The 19,433-nt window shown below is 46.4% G+C and overlaps 1 protein-coding gene across 3 annotated transcripts in view; it reads left to right on the forward strand.

Moving 5' to 3' along the window:
• Positions 1–1,186: 1,186 nt before the first annotated feature.
• LOC137518131 (endothelial zinc finger protein induced by tumor necrosis factor alpha-like) overlaps positions 1,187–19,433 on the forward strand; it is a 28,114-nt gene continuing 9,867 nt past the window's right edge. Inside the window, exons 1-6 of one of the 3 annotated variants that reach the window (XM_068235501.1) lie at positions 1,187–1,230; positions 5,100–5,255; positions 13,245–13,376; positions 13,463–13,586; positions 13,710–13,807; positions 13,920–14,361. In XM_068235501.1, coding sequence (XP_068091602.1) covers positions 5,142–5,255; positions 13,245–13,376; positions 13,463–13,586; positions 13,710–13,807; positions 13,920–14,361 — 910 coding nt within the window. In that variant the 5' untranslated portion in view covers positions 1,187–1,230; positions 5,100–5,141. The remainder of the gene's footprint in view (positions 1,231–5,099; positions 5,256–13,244; positions 13,377–13,462; positions 13,587–13,709; positions 13,808–13,919; positions 14,362–19,433) is intronic. The other 2 variants (XM_068235502.1, XM_068235503.1) reach the window with 2 other exon arrangements.

Consider the following 19,433-nt stretch of genomic DNA (forward strand, 5'->3'; position numbering starts at 1 on the left):
CCTTTCAAATAAAGATTAATAGCAGAAACAAAATTTATAAATTGGTTCAAAGCTGTGCAGAACGGTTTGAATAAGGGCAACAACTTCTTATATTGGTATGAGGCGGATGATATTTAAACTTTTTCAGCCATTCTAGCTGAACTTGTGAACTAAGAATTTATGATACCTCTGGGTCAATCCTAATCCAGGTCTGTGAGCATGGCGTAAACAAGGATGCTTATCTTAGCTAACAACCTTTAACCCCATTTAGATGGTCTGTTTGAATTAACCTTCTTGGCGGTAACCCCGAACGTAGTTCGGGGTTACCGCCCGGAGGGTGCCGGAGGGTGCCGCTCAGGCCCTGCTGGGCCGATTTGTTTAATTTTTTTTTTGCTGGACGCAGCTAGCACTTTGCTAGCTGCGCCAGCACCCCGATCGCCGCGCGCCCTATCGCCGCTATCCGGTGCGGCGCGCGGCCCCCCCAGACCCCGTGCGCTGCCTGGCCAATCAGTGCCAGGCAGCGCCGAGGGGTGGCCCGGCGAAGCCCTCCAGGAAATCCCGTTCTTTGAACGGGATTTCCTGATCGGAGATCGCCGAAGGCGATCGAAGAGGGCGGGGGGATGCCGCTGAGCAGCGGCTATCATGTAGCGAGCCCTGGGCTCGCTACATGATATAGAAAAAAATAAATTAAAAAAAAACTGCCGCGCTGCCTCCTGGCGTATTTTTTTTATACCGCCAGGAGGGTTAAGGCATCTTAATGACATGTATTTATGCTTGAAAAAAATATGTTTTCCCTTTTGATGTTGCATGTATATAAGCTGTCTGTACCACCAGCCTGCAAACTAACAGGATATAAGCCCGACGAAGACTGAAAGGTCGAAAGCTTGCTTATTTTTATTCATTTTTAGTTAGCCAATAAATGGTATCATCCTGATTTAAAACTTCTTCCTTTTAAATAAGGTACACTGTTCCTATGTCCCCAATGACGTGGTCAGTGTAAAGATTGGCTGTCCCTATGTGGTCAGTGTTTATGGGATGCATAAGGATGTTGTGCAGGGACAAGGAATAACAACAATATCTGGGTGCAGAGGATTCCATAAACAAAGGCTGCAGTTAGCCTATTCACCACAAGATGGCGTGCTCACCCCTCCCAGGTGGAACGCACAGAAAGGAAGTAGCTTAGCCAAACACAGGATGTGATGTAACACAGCAAGAGGCGACGTTGCAGGTGGTGGAGAGATGCTGTAAGAGGTAATGTGTGATTGTTGTTGTATATTGAGCAGAGGTCGGGGTGGGCATACTTTGTTACAGAGGAAGTTATAGTTCACGTCACTATCCTAATCATCCCTTTAGAAGTAATTGCTATACAAGGGACTTTATATAACTGCTGTGACTTGTTTGCCAGTTGTCTGGTGGCCCCCCTATATGTGCCATAGATTATGGCCACATTCTCAACTTCCTAGTAACAATTCACATCACAGAGTAAATGCAATATGTCCATCCAGTATAGCCAGTATGCCCCCCTGTGTCTCCCAGTGTCTTGGAATATGCTATAGCAGCCATCAATGTCTCATAACTCACATAGAGAAAGAGACGCCTCCTCAGCTCCCTGGTCCACTGCCTGAAGCACAAGACGCTCTGAATCACTGTCGGATTCTCTGGTGCTGGGCACCCCGTGGTCTGCTGGCACGTCGCCATTTTGTGCCTCAGACCACTGAAACGTTGCCAGCTTCTGAGCCACAGACCATCCTTATGTCTGCGATGCCATTATCCTCCAGTATGTAATGCCATATCTGTCCCAGTATAGCCATGCCCTCCCTGTGTCCCCCAGTATGACCATTATCATCTAGTATGCAATGTTCCCCACCCAAGTAATGCCATATCTGTCCCAGTATAGCCAAGCCCTCCCTGTGTCCCCCAGCATTACTATTATCCTCCTGTATGTAATGTCCCCCACCCTAGTAATGCCATATCTGTCCCAGTATAGCCATGCCCTCCCTGTGTCCCCCAGCATTACTATTATCCTCCTGTATGTAATGTCCCCCACCCTAGTAATGCCATATCTGTCCCAGTATAGCCATGCCCTCCCTGTGTCCCCCAGCATTACCATTATCCTCCAGTATGTAATGTCCCCCACCCCAGTAATGCCATATCTGTCCCAGTATAGCCATGCCCTCCCTGTGTCCCCCGTATTACCATTATCCTCCAGTATGCAATGTCCCCCACCCCAGTAATGCCTTATCTGTCCCAGTATAACCATGCCTTCCCTGTGTCCCCCAGCATTACCATTATCACCCAGTATGCAATGTCCCCCACCCCAGTAATGCCATATCTGTCCCAGTATAACCATGCCCTCCCTGTGTCCCCCAGCATTGCTATTATCCTCCAGTATGTAATGTCCCCCACCCCAGTAATGCCATATCTGTCCCAGTATAGCCATGCCCTCCCTGTGTCCCCCAGTATTACCATTATCCTCCAGTATGTAATGTCCCCCACCCCAGTAATGCCATATCTGTCCCAGTATAGCCATGCCCTCCCTGTGTCCCCCAGTATTACCATTATCCTCCAGTATGTAATGTCCCTCTCCCCAGTAATGCCATATCTGTCCCAGTATAACCATGCCCTCCCTGTGTCCCCCAGCATTGCCATTATCCTCCAGTATGTAATGTCCCTCACCCCAGTAATGCCATATCTGTCCCAGTATAGCCATGCCCTCCCTGTGTCCCCCAGCATTACCATTATCCTCCAGTATGTAATGTCCCTCACCCCAGTAATACCATATCTGTCCCTGTATAGCCATGCCCTCCCTGTGTCCCCCAGCATTACTATTATCCTCCAGTATGTAATGTCCCTCTCCCCAGTAATGCCATATCTGTCCCAGTATAGCCATGCCCTCCCTGTGTCCCCCAGCATTGCTATTATCCTCCAGTATGTAATGTCCCCCACCCCAGTAATGCCATATATGTCCCAGTATAGTCATTTCTTCCCTGTGTCCCCCAGCATTGCTATTATCCTCCAGTATGCAGTGTCCCCACCCCAGTAATGCCATATCTGTCCCAGTATAGCCATTCCCTCCCTGTGTCCCCCAGCATTGCCATTATCCTCCAGTATGTAATATCCCTCACCCCAGTAATGCCATATATGTCCCAGTATAGTCATTCCTTCCCTGTGCCCCCCAGTATTACAATTATCACCCAGTATGCAATGTCCCCCACCCCAGTAATGCCATATCTGTCCCAGTATAGCCATGCCCTCCCTGTGTCCCCCAGCATTACCATTATCCTCCAGTATATAATGTCCCTCACCCCAGTAATACCATATCTGTCCCAGTATAGTCATGCCTTCCCTGTGTCCCCCAGTATTACCATTATCCTCCAGTATGCAATGTCCCTCACCCCAGTAATACCATATCTGTCCCAGTATAGTCATGCCTTCCCTGTGTCCCCCAGTATTACCATTATCCTCCAGTATGTAATGTCCCCACCCCAGTAATGCCATATCTGTCCCAGTATAGCCATGCCCTCCCTGTGTCCCCCAGCATTGCCATTATCCTCCAGTATGTAATGCCCCCTGAACCCAGTAATGCCATATCTGTCCAGGTATAGCCATGCCTTCCCTGTGTCCCCCAGCATTGCTATTATCCTCCAGTATGTAATGTCCCTGTCCCCAGTAATGCCATATCTGTCCCAGTATAACCATGTCCTCCCTGTGTCCCCCAGCATTGCCATTATCCTCCAGTATGTAATGTCCCCCACCCCAGTAATGCCATATCTGTTCCAGTATAACCATGCCCTCCCTGTGTCCCCCAGCATTACCATTATCCTCCAGTATGTAATGTCTCTCACCCCAGCAATGCCATATCTGTCCCAGTATAGCCACGCCCTCCCTGTGTCCCCAGTATTACCATTATCCTCCAGTATGTAATGCCCCCCACCCCAGTAATGCCATTTATTTCCCACTATAGCCATATTCCCCCCCCCCCCCCCTGTGTCCCCCAGCATTGCTACTATCCTCCAGTATGTAATGTCCCCCCACCCAATATTGCCATGTCCTGCCTGTGTCCCCCAGCATTGCTACTATCCTCCAGTATGTAATGTCCCCCCACCCAGTAATGCCATATCTTACCCAGCCGTGTCCTGCCTGTGTCCCCCAGCATTGCCATTACCTTCCAGTATGTAATGCCTCCTCATCCCCCCCCCCCCCCCCCGCCCGCCAAGTAATGCTATATCTTTCCCAGCATAGCCATGTCCACCCCCAGTGTTGCTTCCTTTCCCCAGATCCATGCAGAGTTGTAGAAAGAAGGTTTTACATTGGCTTATAGCTGGCTCTCACGGTGTGCTCCAGTCCTCTGCTCCCATTAGCCTCTCTGCCTCTTCTCTCCTCATGTCCTCATCCATCTACCACTACCAGCACTGATGTAACATCACAGCAAAGGTAACAAGGGGAGGTGGATGTGAGGAAAGGAGGCCAGCTGGAGAGGAGGCAGGGGAGGACAGGACTGCAGCACGCTGTGAGTATAGTGCACAGGTAGCTATATACCACGTTTTCATGTTTTCCTGTGATACTCTGCTTGGCCCTACCACCCATAAGTGACTGCAATGGGGAGTGCTGGGGGGAGGGGGGATGCTGTATCGGTAGTTTCACCACTGACAACTGTACAACCAAGATTATCCTCCCCTTATTATCTATCAAAAGGCAGCAGCATCCTGTATACATCACATTATGCTGGAGAACAGAGGCGCCAAAAGGATAAAAGGAAGCTAAATGAGCTTAAAAACCAAATTCTTGGTAAATAGAGGAGGTAGTGGTGGACTTACCTCCTCCAAGTAGACACACAACGACTGTAGTAAAGACAGTCAATATATTTTATTTATGAACTCCAAATATGCAACGCGTTTCGCAGGTTTGATCCCGCTTCATCAGGCAACAACAACGGAGCAATAGCATATGTGGTCAGTAGAAGAGCCAGACACCTCTGTTTCCTGTGATACTCTGCTTGGCCCTACCACCCATAAGTGACAGCAATGGGGAGTGTTGGGTGGAGGGGGATGCTGTATCGGTAGTTTTACCACTGACAACTGTACAAACAAGATTATCCCCCCCTTATTATCTATCAAAAGGCAGCAGCATCCTGTACAGATCAACTGACCACATCACTGAGGATGGAGGAGGACCAGAGTCACATGACCGGGAGGATATTCAACCTCACCATAGAGATCATCTATCTGCTGACTGGAGAGGTGAGGAGGACTGGAAGAAGTCATGCTTTACAGGCAGTGAGTTCTGCAACAAAATAGTGAGCAGTTCTTCAGGACATGGATATAACTGCTCTACCAGCACAATAACTCCATCATAGGGGCAGCATGCTCACATAACATAGATATCACTGCCCCACCAGCGCATTAGCTCCATCATAGGGGCAGCATGCTCACATAACATGGATATCACTGCCCTACCAGCACATTAGCTCCATCATAGGGGCAGCACTCTCACATAACATGGATATCCCTGCCCTACTAGCACATTAGCTCCATCATAGGGGCAGCATGCTCACATAACATGGATATCACTGCCCTACCAGCACATTCGCTCCATCATAGGGGCAGCACTCTCACATAACATGGATATCCCTGCCCTACCAGCACATTAGCTCCATCATAGGAGCAGCATGCTCACATAACATGGATATCACTGCCCTACCAGCACATTAGCTCCATCATAGGGGCAGCATGCTCACATAACATGGATATCACTGCCCTACCAGCACATTCGCTCCATCATAGGGGCAGCACGCTCACATAACATGGATATCACTGCCCTACCAGCACATTAGCTCCATCATAGGGGCAGCACGCTCACATAACATGGATATCACTGCCCTACCACCACATTAGCTCCATCATAGGGGCAGCATGCTCACATAACATGGATATCACTGCTCTACCAGCACATTAGCTCCATCATAGGGGCAGCATGCTCACACACCAATCATTTCCATAAACATCTTACTAAGGACCACTGTCTCGAATAATTGTAACATTTATAATAAATATGTTTAAGAAGTACATTTCTCCTTGGGTAATATGCACTATAAATAATTTTTCTCCTATTTTGTGGTTGCTTACGTTAAGCAGAAAAAAAATCTGATAAATGTGACAGGTTTTGGACTGGTCCATCACCTCATCGGGGACATAGAATATTTCCTTTACACTTTGCAAAACACTCCCTGGAAAGGGTCTATAGAAAGATGCTGGCTGGCCTCCCTATTCGTTTGTAGATGGATTTGTCATTCGGACTGAGTAACTGCCATTTATTCATGAGAACCCGAGGAGGGTTCTAACAATCTTATTAGCACACAGAGGCTGGGACTGCATATAATACCCAGCCTCTGTTCAGCGCCCATCTTCGCTCTGCTATGCCCCCATAAATCATACGCCGTGCTGGCGACACGCAGCGTGTCGCTGTCGTCGCTTCCCGCCCGCGTCCCTTCCCTTTAATCAGCGGGGAGGGAAGGGACGCAGGCAGGGACAGGCGACTTAGAGGTGGCGGGGGAGCAGCGAGACTGACAAGTACAGCCTGCTGCGACATGGCGTATGATTTATGGGGGCATAGTAGAGGGGGCTGGGGGGGAAGCAGTATAGCAACAGAGGCTGGGCATTATATGCAGACCCAGCCTCTGTGTGCTAATAAGATTCTTAGAACCCACCTCGGGTTCTCTTTAAGGGATTATAAAAATATAGTCCTGAGAATCCCCATGAGGAAATTTACTAGTTCAAACCCTGTCAGTTTTTTCAGTCTGGTGTAAGTGACAGGGAAGAAGGAGAACATGTAATTCATAGTGCAGTTTACACTGGAACAAATGTACATTTTACACACACACATATATATATATATATATAAACATGCATTTTGAATGTTACTATTTTCTGTGGTGGTGGTCCTTTAATTATACTAGTACACTATGGCTTTGCTTAGTTATTCACCAGGATCCCATCACCAGAATTTGGCGTGAAAGTCTCATATTGAGCCAGGCCTAGCCCAGTCTGGGAATCATACACAACTTATCATAAAACAAGCTTAAAGAAAACCTGTACTGCGAAAAACCTCCCCTGGGGAGTACTCACCTAGGGTGGGGGATGCCTCCGGATCCTATTGAGGCTTCCCCGTCCTCCTGTGTCCCACGGCGGCGGCGATAAAGCTCCCCGAACAGCGGGGATGTAAATATTTACCTTCCTGGCTCCAGCGCAGGCGCAGTATCAGCTCTCCACCTCTGAGCTAGCCGATCGCTGTCGGGCCGCTCTGCTGCGCAGGCGCAAGGCTCCTGCACCTGCGCAGTAGAGGGGACCCGGTGGAGATTGGCTATTTTCGCCTATCTCCATGCGGAAAGCCGCAACCACTCCCCCACTGGAGCCAGGAAAGGTAAATAAATCGGCTTGTCGAGGGAGGATTGCCGGACACTTCGGGGGAGCCAGCACTGGACTGCCTGCAGCTACAGGGGAGGGGGAAGCCTCATTGGAACCCTGAGGCTTTCCCCTCCTGGGGTGAGTACCCCCCAGGGGAACTTTTTTTTTTTTTTTTTTTTGTTACCGGGTCTCTTTCAGCAAAATCTAAATGTGGTAACTGATGTCTAGCAGTGCCTTAAAGCCTCCACAGGCATTCTGTGTTGGGGCTGCCTCTGGGCTCTGCCTGTGTCTGCAGGGGAGATAGTATAATGCACCATAAGTGTCTGCCTTATTATAGTACCAGAGAGGGTAAGAAAGAGACAAGAAAAGAAACACTAAGGAAAGGTAGATCAGGTAATGAACATGTGATTTGTTTGATCAGCGGATAGATTTGCAAAGCTCTGGCTGCTTTAGCACATAATATCTAGCAAATCAGAGACTTGCATATCTATCACCTGACCACACTGATCGCATGCTTCCCCATGAGTTCTCCTACACATGGCCCTGAATAGTAATGAAGGGAAAGAGACAAAAGAAAAGGAACTGTGGGCCTGGCTGGACTATGGCTCTGATATTGGATCAGGAATTCTCACTTTATCATATTACTAATATTGCTATGCAGTAGTCAGGTGAGAGGATGGGGTCTCCCTCAGGTAGTTATTATAGTATGGTGAACAAACTGCTTCACAATGTTTTTAAGTTTATCATCCTGGATAGTGCTGATTCTGTAAAGAATAAAGCATGACTTAGTCTAGGCTTAAGTTGATGGATACTAAGAGAACTTTATTCCAGGAGCTGCAGTGACTTGCTGCAAGCTGGTAGAATATGTGTAAACAAGTCAAACTGTTTTTCTAACAACTGTTGCATTTTTATCCCCAGAAGTGCCACGTCAGGGCATTGGGGACCTGGGCACCTACACTAGTGTAGATTATTTTATATAGCCTATGCCGGGTCTACATGAAAAGGGCGCCGGTAAAAAAGGGCGCCTGGTGGAGCCCATATATATACCAACTTCGGCTACAAAAAAGGCGCCTGGTGTAGCCCATATAAAAACTTCGGCTACAAAAAAAACAAGGCGCCTGGTGTAGCCCATATAAAAACTTCGGCTAGAAAAAAACTCCGGGATGTGTTAATTACTATTCCCCCTCCAGGCCGCCATGGATAGTGGGGGAATGAAATAATTCGGCTTCCAGCGCTTGTAGCCCATATACAAACTTCGGCTAGAAAAAAACTCCGGGATGTGTTAATTACTATTCCCCCTCCAGGCCGCCATGGATAGTGGGGGAATGAAATAATTCGGCTTCCAGCACTTGTAGCCCATATAAAAACTTCGGGTACAAAAAAAGGTCAATAATATGGGCTACAGAGGGGCACCTTACTGTAGCCGAAAAAAATATGGGCTACAAAGGGGAGCCCGCTTGTAGCCGAAAACCTTGTAGCCGAAAAAATATGGGCTACAAAGGGGAGCCCACTTGTAGCCTATATCAAAACTCGGGCGCCCTTTTCTACACCTTGTAGCCCATATTTCCAGAAATAACATTGATGTCTATGGCGGCGCCCTTTTCATACAGGCAGCTCGGGCGCCCTTTTCAACCGATCCCCCTATGCCAGTTTTAGGGCACATATGTGCAGAAACGAGCCCTCCATGCCACATCCACAGAAGCCCTTGTTGGGCAGCCAGGGCACCATCTCGCCCTTCTGTCAGGGGGGATGTACCAGCGCATTAGTGCTTTATTATTTGTTCCTAGTTAAGATGCACTTATGAAACTAGTAGCAACATGTTTCCATATCTCATGTACTTCTTCCGTGTCCAGCACCATATTAAGGTCCTTCTCCCATTTAGAGACATAAGTTGGTTTGGTGATATTGGATGGCAATGTTGGGCAATTGTCTATCAGTGATATTAGTCCTGCCTGTGGCTGGTGTTCTGCACCTCTGTGCTCGATTGCCATCCTAGACCTGCATCTCATTGCCCAACAAGATGATCTGCAAAGTGTTTGATGTGTTAGTAATGGAATGTCTGGGCTTGCAGCATATTTCTGTGTTCCCAAAGTTAGCTGCAAGTGCCAGTGTCCAACATGAAATCACAGCATACAGTTACACCTGCTTCTGCCCCCATTTCACTGCTTTACATTCACCAGTCCTGGCACAATAGCTGGATTCCCTAGAAGAGATGTCAGTGGCTTATGCAGAGATATCAGCTCTCTCTTGAGGTGGCCACACACGGTACAATAAAATGATCCAATTTTACAGTAATTTGATAAAAATCGATAGGTTATATAGAAAAATCTAAACTTTTTTTTTTTTTTTCATTTGTTTGAGAAATCTGATCAAATTTGCAGCTTTTTTTTATTTTTATTTAATATAAGCCAATCAGGAGTGGTGGATTTGTATGATCAAATTTTATGAAAGTTGAATGGTGTTGGGGAAGATTGTCAGTTTCTTAATGTATAGACCAAGCATTATTTTCAGAGTTTTCACGTGTGTGGTACATTTGTTACAATTTTCAAATGTTACGATTTATGAGGATTTTTTTTAATTCTTGAATTGAAAATATATTGTATATTTTGTGGCCACCTTTAGGTTGGTTTCACAGTGGGACGTTAAAGTCCCACGTTACAGCAGCCAGTAACGCAGCCTAACTCACAGCACTGTAAAATCAATGTGCTGTTCACAGTGCACACGTTGCGTTACATAGTAACGTAGCACGTTTAAACAAAGTGCTGCATGCTGTACGTTGTACTGGACTAAGCCACGTTAGACTATTTGCAGCACATGCTCAGTAATGTTGGAGGAGGAGGTCTCCCCTCCTCCTCAGCAGCCAGCCACATGGCTAATTAATATTCACTGCACTGTGGTGACTCCTGGTGAGACTGTAGTGTTGTCCGGATCATAAACGAATCGTTCATTTGATCGGATCTTTTTTGTGAGTCGAATCATCCGGATCATCACAATGAACGATTCGGTTCACAGTGGATGTCTGTCTGGAAGAAACAGGAACATACACAATGTACAGTGCAGGAAAAGTCCTGTCCTGCTAGTCATTTCAGCCAGTCTGCTTCCCTAGTAAACTGATTCAAATGATTCGGTTCAAAGATCCGGATCTTTGCAATGATCCGATTCAAATGATCAGAATCCTTAAAAAGATCCGGACTTCCCATCACTAACCTGGAGCGGCTGCTTTGAGAGCTGCATAACGCAGCTCAATCTGACGCCCAACTTCAACACCACCATACTTTGTGTTAGGGGCACGTTATGCGACCATAACGTCCCCTAAAACGCAACGTCTTGGTGGGAAAGTAGCCTTAAGGTGCCCCTACACGGTACAATCAGATAGTTCAGTGTCCCTGTTTATTTGACCAAAGCGCTCAAATAGAGAAGAAAATGAAAAAAACAATTCAAACGATAAAATCGACTATTGGGCCTCTTTGACATTGAGTTGCGATCGCGTGGCCATTCACGTTGGGTGGTTTTTGACGCGTTTTTTTTCTTTTTTCCCAGCTATTTCTGTGCGCTGGGCGGTTTTCCACAGCGTTTTTTTAATTCACTCCCTGACGGAAGTCTGGAAGTGAACTCTTTGATCCGGAAAAAAATAAATACAATGTATTTATTTATTGAAACCTCAAATGCAATCGCTGCACAAAGCGATTTTGTGAGCGTTTTGCGTTTTTCCTATAACTTCCAATGAGGCGGAATCGCCTCAAAAATGGCCCACGCACCGCTTTTTTGAGCGGATCAGAAACGAACCGCTCAGATGTGAACTCTCTCATAGGGAATCATTGCACAAGCGTTTCTTAGGGTGATTTTGAAAATCAACCACGCTTGAAAAAAAGGGCAAAAATGCCCTCAGTGTGAACGATCCCTTATTCCCTTTTTTATAAAAATGTGATTGGGTGTTTTTGAAAAAATCTGGTTTATTGCTTTGAAAATTGAATGGTGTATGGTAGGTTTGTTAAAATAAGCTTATAAAAAAAATGAATAAACGTAATTGTGTAGGGCCACCTTAACATCCTATGGCAAATTGAAAAGGAGTATTTTATAATTGAGTCAGTCATTGGTTTCTTCTCTCTTGGGTGGAGCCACAGATGTTTCCCCAGCACAATTGTTGCCCTTAGTGCTTGTTCTATACCTCTCCATAATGCAGCACTAGCTGCCCGCTGCCAGCAGGTTACCATATATATTCGTGTATAAGCCAAATTTTTGAGCACAAAAATGAGCTCAAAAGTCCCCCTTGGCTTCTGTGCGAGTCAGTGTCCCCAGAGTGCCCTCCTGACTAGTCATTGTGGAGTGTAAGGGCTTGTGCAATTATCCCTCAGTCATGTGCTGCATCCCCCGCTGTCTCTTGTTTCCCTTCACCCCCGCGGCAATATAGTGTGTAACCCAGCACTAGGGCTGACCTGTATCCCCTGGCAAGCTGTAGAGGAGAGAGAGAAAAACGTTACTGCCCTATGCTGGATGCACAGTTCAAAGCGGTACCCCACTGTATTTCCATGGTGGCTCAGAAGCAGTGCGGTGTAGCAGATCGTAGGGAGGAGCAGCGTCACATTCAGCTCTGGGGATTCCCTTGCCTCTCTGTCCTGCTTGTTGTATCTCAAGGTGCCACTAGATGGCGGCATAAGAGGCAGCGAGTGGGGCAGGGAGACACTACACCGCACTGCTTCTGAGCCACCACAGAAATAGACAGTGGGGAACGCTGGAGGAAACGGCACCTCCGTTTTGAACTGTGCATCCACCGTGGGACAGTGACGATTTCTCTCTCTGCTGCAACTTACCCAGGGTGCACAGGTCAGTCCTAGTGCTGGGTTACACTTACACACTATGTTGCTGTGGGGGTGAAGGGACATAAGAGACAGCGGGGGATGCAGCACATGAGTGTGGGATCATTGCACGATCCCTTACACAGGTCAGTCCCCTTGTGCTGGTTATACACTATGTCATGCCAGCCTGCCAGTCCAGTCAACATGTGTTGTTCCCTATCCCTATCCTGCTAGCCAGACACTTCAGTCTGCACTTGTTGTCCCTATCCCAGCCATACCAGTCTGCCCGTCCACATGTGTTCTCCCTATCCTTCCTGCCAGCCATTCCATTCTGCACTTGTTGTCCTGGTCCTTGCCATGCCAGCCTGCCAGTCCACATTTGTTGTCCTTGTCCCTATCCTGCTAGCCAGACACTCATATGAATCATATGAAGGGTCGAAGTGGTACTGAACTCAAAGCTTCCTATTTATACTGTGGAGGGGTCTATACTATGGAGGGGGGCTTGTATGCGAGTCAATCATTTTTTCCTTGGTTTTTAAAGGAAGCGTGGGTACCTCAGCTTATACACCGGTCGGTTTATAAACGAGTATATGTGTACTTGTGCTACCTAGTAGTAAAATAAGAGGTTGGGAACACCCAAACCTCCATCACTCTTACTCCTGTCTAGTGTTTCTCTGGTAACTCTAGGCTATATCTTCCCCCAGATAAAGGTGAAGCTTGATTTTTGCTCCAAGGATAGGTCCTGAAGTGTGAGCGCTATGGGAAGAGTACGGAAGGGGGTTAAGTAATTTCTGTTAAATTGTTAATTTTACTGATTCAATATGCCCAAGCGAAATCTCTAATTATATAACACACACTGGAATAAAGAGGTGAGGAGGATTCTGGTAGGTTACATGAAGTCACTCTTATCTCTTTTAATAAAACACACAGCTGATGGGAGAGGGCAGGAGGATTCTGGGAGATCACATGATTTCACCTTTATCTCTATTAGAAAAACACACAGATGACGGGAGAGCTGAGGAGGATTCTGGGAGTGTCATGTGACATTGTTGGTCTCTCTATACAGAGATATTCTCCAGTGAAGTTTGGTGATTATGTGATCATCACGGTGCCCCCACCTCACTTCCTGACATCTGAAGGACACAAGGAGAAGATTCTGGAAATCACCAGGAAGATGATGGAGCTGCTGACAGGAGAGGTGAGCAGTGCTGGGAATTATGGGACATTATCACACACAACACAAGGGGCCTCTCTGGGTGGTGACTGTATTATTGTGTGTGTCAGGTTCCTATAAAGTGTGAGGATGTCGCCATCTACTTCTCCATGGAAGAATGGCAGTATATAGAAGGACACAAGGACCTCTACAAGGACACCACGGTGGAGAATTGTCCCTCCCTCACATCACCAGGTAAGAGTAGACTTTCATTTCTTGTACAGAAGGGAGCAGTATGGAGGGTCAACCTAGATTTTTTTTTTCCATCATCTGCTGAAGACAGAGACTATGAATTTACTGTGTGTGTGTTTCCTATAGATGGATCCAGCAAAAACAACTCATCTGAGAGATGTACAGGTCCTCTTTATTCCCAGGATTGTCCACAAGAAGATAACACTAACCCCCACCATTATCAGGTAGGTGGAACTGAGGGTCATTAGAGACTCCAAACTGTGACACATTCTTTCCTTTTGTGTATGCTGTTATCTGTGTTCACATTTTATTTTATTGCTCGCTTTGTGCACTTAGGGTGGAGAATTTATCTATGGAAGTGCTGTGGTTAAAGAGGAGGAAGAAGAGACTTATGTGAGGAGTGATCAGCAGTCTTTGGAGGAGGATGGCATTATGAGGACAAGTAAAGAGGAAGAAGAGACGTATGTGAGCAGTGATCAGCAGTCTATGGAGGAGGGTGGCATGATGAGGACAAGTAAAGAGGAGGAAGAAGAAGAGATGTATGTGATGAGTGATCAGCAGTCTATGAAAGAGAGCGATATGAGGACAAATAAAGAGGAAGAAGAAGAAGAAACAAATGTGAGGAGTGATCAGCAGTCTATGGAGGAGGGTGACAGGATGAGGACATGTAAAGAGGAAGAAGAAGAGACGTATGTGAGGAGTGATCAGCAGTCTATGGAGGAGGGAGACATGATGAGGACAAGTAAAGAGGAGGACGCTGTTACAGAGGGCAGAATAGGTGAGTAGTCTGCTCTAAACATAGAGTAATGTGTATCTGTATTGCTGTTATGACTGTCACTGATCACAGGCTGGCCATATTAGGGGTTATGCTATGTGCTCATGTTAGATTTTTGCCATCTAAAAAAAAACAATCATTCATGATTGTATTGGGTGACAACTTACTGACAATAACAGTACATACATCCTGATGGCTTTGGAGTGCCCTGTTCTGTGGAGAGGGGAAGGTGGTGGATGAGTGAGAAGCATCCTGATACATTTCACAGTAAATATACAATGCTGATCAGGCAAGGTCTCTCCAACTGTGACTACTGTATGTATTTGGAGATAGAGTACCCTGTGTTCTGTGGAGAGGGGAGGTGGTGGATGTTCTGGTCTGTGGAGAGGGGGGGATGTTCTGTTCTGTGGAGAGGGGAGGTGGTGGATGTTCTGTTCTGTGGAGAGGGGAGGTGGTGGATGTTCTGTTCTGTGGAGAGGGGAGGTGGTGGATGTTCTGTTCTGTGGAGAGGGGAGGTTGTGGATGTTCTGTTCTGTGGAGAGGGGAGGTGGTGGATGTTCTGTTCTGTGGAGAGGGGAGGGGGTGGATGTTCTGTTCTGTGGAGAGGGGAGGTGGTGGATGTTCTGTGGAGAGGGGAGGTGGTGGATGTTCTGTTCTGTGGAGAGGGGAGGTGGTGGATGTTCTGTGGAGAGGGGAGGTGGTGGATGTTCTGTGGAGAGGGGAGGTGGTGGATGTTCTGTGGAGAGGGGAGGTGGTGGATGTTCTGTGGAGAGGGGAGGTGGTGGATGTTCTGTTCTGTGGAGAGGGGAGGTGGTGGATGTTCTGTTCTGTGGAGAGGGGAGGGGGTGGATGTTCTGTGGAGAGGGGAGGGGGTGGATGAGTGAGAAGCATCCTGATTCATTTCACAGTAAATATACAATGCTGATCAGGCAAGGTCTCTCCAACTGTGACTACTGTATGTATTTGGAGTTAGAGTACCCTGTGTTCTGTGGAGAGGGGAGGTGGTGGATGTTCTGGTCTGTGGAGAGGGGAGGGGGGGATGTTCTGTTCTGTGGAGAGGGGAGGGGGTGGATGTTCTGTGGAGAGGGGAGGGGGTGGATGTTCTGTTCTGTGGAGAGGGGAGGGGGTGGATGTTCTGTTCTGTGGAGAGGGGAGGGGGTGGATGTTCTGTTCTGTGGAGAGGGGAGGTGGTGGATGTTCTGTTCTGTGGAGAGGGGAGGGGGTGGATGTTCTGTTCTGTGGAGAGGGGAGGGGGTGGATGTTCTGTGGAGAGGGGAGGGGGTGGATGTTCTGTTCTGTGGAGAGGGGAGGGGGTGGATGTTCTGTGGAGAGGGGAGGTGGTGGATGTTCTGTTCTGTGGAGAGGGGAGGGGGTGGATGTTTTGTTCTGTGGAGAGGGGAGGTGGTGGATGTTCTGTTCTGTGGAGAGGGGAGGTGGTGGATGTTCTGTTCTGTGGAGAGGGGAGGTGGTGGATGTTCTGTTCTGTGGAGAGGGGAGGTGGTGGATGTTCTGTGGAGAGGGGAGGGGGTGGATGTTCTGTTCTGTGGAGAGGGGAGGGGGTGGATGTTCTGTTCTGTGGAGAGGGGAGGTGGTGGAGGAGTGAGGAGCATCCCGCTACATCTCACAGTAGAGATACAATGCTGATCAGGCGAGGATGCTCCAACTCTGAGAGTGACTATATTGTTATATGCAGCTCTAATAACCGATTATTTCAACCAATAGAATCTGCCATATGTGGATTAATCTAGCTCCACCAGCCTGTAATTAGCAAATAATGGCAATGTGTTATTTGTTTTCTTTATCTGCACAACTGGGAACAAGAGAGAGATAAAGGTACATTACAGGAGGCATATGAGTTAGGATAGCAGGATCCGCACAGTCTAAAATCAGAATTTATTAGAACATTTAAAATCTATAACAGGCAGTACTGAGTGTGAGCCGGGTCACCATGACGCACGGCGTTTCAGAGTTTAGCTCTTTCCTCAGATGGCTGTAGCACACACTCTAACATCCAAAACCTCACTGCTGTTATATATTGCCCCAGAGAGGACCTGATGGAGGACTCCGTGAGTTCCAAAAAATTTGCATATATACATATTCATAAACCATACATATTGCACATTGTCAATGATATTCACCATAATATCAATACTTATCTAAACAAATGGAGGAGACAAGCGCCAGAGCGTAGAACATATGTACACTCAGACTTACTTTCCGTAGTAAAATCCACGGAGTTCAGTCCCTCATTGTGTACTTCTCTCTTCGCAGTGTCAGCCAATCAACAACAAGCCGACAGCGTCCGCTCGGCTTAGTCTCTCCTCCTCCAGCCGCTAGCCAATCGCTTGTGCGGCTACAACGTCCGCCCAAAGACTTAAACCATGCGTACGTAATGACGCCTGACCGCATGTAAAGACGCATGGAGACGCCCACACCCCCGCCAGCCAATGAAAATAAGAGCGACAGCGTCCGCTCTGAAGCAGGTAAACACAAGCACGTGTATTAAACTGCATAAACCCGGCGGCAAATGGCTGTGCGAGCGTCCCCAACCGCCCCCCTGCTCGTCAGAAACGCCATAGAAATGCAACAATGTAGCCTTTAAAGTCAATCGGCCTGGAAGTACACCCTACGCTCCAAACTACCCAAAAATACATCTAATATATAAAACATTTTTCAAAAAGTAGTCTTTATCAAAAATACAAAAAATACAAAAAATTGCATCTAAAGAGCCCAGGGTGTAACCCCCAACCCGTCGACTAATCAAACAATCCACCAAGCCAAATCTTCTGGACCTCCTAGGTCATCACATTTGTTAAGTCATATCCAGAAATTACAATCTGACTTTGATGCTAAAAAAATTAAACACATCGGAAGCAATGTGACAGTGGAGGAAAAACAGGCCATTAGGACCTTGGCCAGGAACGACCAGATTATTGTCAGAGCAGCCAACAAAGGCGGAGCCGTTGTCATCATGGACAAAGTGGCATATAAAGAGGAAATCCTTCTACAGTTGAATGATAAGGATGTATATGAAAGATTAACAGAAAATCCTACAAAGATGATATATAAGAAAATTGAGGAACTACTCATTAGAGCAGAGGAGAGACAATTGATTGATAAGGATCTCAAAAAGTTTCTACTAGTGGAAAACCCAAGAATTCCCATTATATATACTCTACCAAAGATCCATAAAAAATTACAAAATCCCCCCGGCCGACCTATAGTGTCGGGGATAGGGTCTATTTTTTCCAACATAGCGATTTTTTTGGACAAGATTTTGAAACCGATAGTATCTACCTTCGATTCCTATCTTAGGGACACACAACAATTTTTGACAGTTATTTCAAATTTTGATAATGTGGGGGAAAATGTATTGCTAGTGACCATGGATGTAAACAGTTTATATACATCCATACCCCATGAAGGGGGTCTGGAGGCAATCGAATACTATTTACAGATTTGCACGGATTTTGATAAGGAACAGAGGGGTTTTTTGATCCAGTTATTAAGCCTTGTGTTGAGATACAATTATTTCCTGTTTCGAGACACTTTCTACATGCAGCGCAGAGGGACGGCGATGGGCTCGAACGTGGCCCCTTCCTATGCCAATTTATTTATGGGCCTCTATGAGGACGCATTTGTTTTTTCTAATCCATTTTTTTGTAAACATGTTTTGTTGTGGCGTCGTTATATTGATGACATTTTTTGTTTGTGGGAGGGGCCACGTTCGAGCCTAGAGACCTTTGTTATACAACTACATACTGCATGCCCTGAGATTAGGTTGACGATTGAAAGTGATTGCAGGAGGATTAGTTTTCTAGACACATGGGTGATCAAAGATGGAGGTCGTTTGACCACGGATCTATATACAAAACCCACAGATAGAAACTCTATTTTGCACTATAATAGCTTTCATGTTCCCCATATTAAAAATAACATACCAAAAGGTCAATTCAAAAGGGTAGAGAGAATAGTTAGTGATCCCCAAATTAGAAAATGTAGATTGGAAGAGATGAAGTATAAATTTTTGGCGAGAGGATATCCAATAAGTTGTTTAGTGGATAACAAAAAGATTGGGACAGGTCATAGGAACAAATGGAGTAGGTCAAAAAGGAAATGTAGAGGTGATTACAACAGTAGGATTCCCTGTGTCACAACGTTTAACATTTTGTCTGATAAAATTGAAAAAATAATTAATAGCCACTGGTCTATTCTAAGGGAGGGCTTGCCATATGTACGAGAGTTTCGTGAATGCCCACTAATGTCCTATAAAAGAGCTCCATCATTGAGAGACATCATAGTCAAGGGGGATATAGGGCCAGAGAAACCACTCAAAACTACGAGAAATGGAACTTATCCATGTTTAAACTGTCACCTCTGCAGCTACATTGCTAGAGGGGATACATTTACCCATCCCTGCAGGGGCACTAAGTTCAAAATAAGAGGTCATTATACATGCGATTCCAAATATGTTGTTTATTTGTTGAAGTGCCCATGTGGGATTGGGTATGTGGGTCAGACCACACAGGCCCTGAAAGACAGGATAGCATCACATAAATCCTCGATTAGACATAAAAATTTAGAGTTAGCGGTTTCACATCATTTTACTACTTCAAATCATGGCTTATCACAGTTACGTGTACAGGTATTAGAGGGGGTCCCTGCATTGAGGAGAGGAGGTGATAGACTTAAACAGTTATTGAGAAGAGAACACTATTGGATCAAGAAACGAGAGACTTTGGAGCCAAAAGGTTTAAATAGAGAATATGACTTAACAAATGTGATGACCTAGGAGGTCCGGAAGATTTGGCTTTGTGGATTGTTTGATTAGTCGACGGGTTGGGGGTTACACCCTGGGCTCTTTAGATGCAACTTTTTGTATTTTTGATAAAGACTACTTTTTGAAAAATGTTTTATATATTAGATGTATTTTTGGGTAGTTTGGAGCGTAGGGTGTACTTCCAGGCCGATTGACTTTAAAGGCTACATTGTTGCATTTCTATGGCGTTTCTGACGAGCAGGGGGGCGGTTGGGGACGCTCGCACAGCCATCTGCCGCCGGGTTTATGCAGTTTA

The sequence above is a fragment of the Hyperolius riggenbachi genome, chromosome 5 (assembly GCF_040937935.1).
Source record: "Hyperolius riggenbachi isolate aHypRig1 chromosome 5, aHypRig1.pri, whole genome shotgun sequence".
NCBI classification, from domain to species: Eukaryota; Metazoa; Chordata; class Amphibia; order Anura; family Hyperoliidae; genus Hyperolius; species Hyperolius riggenbachi.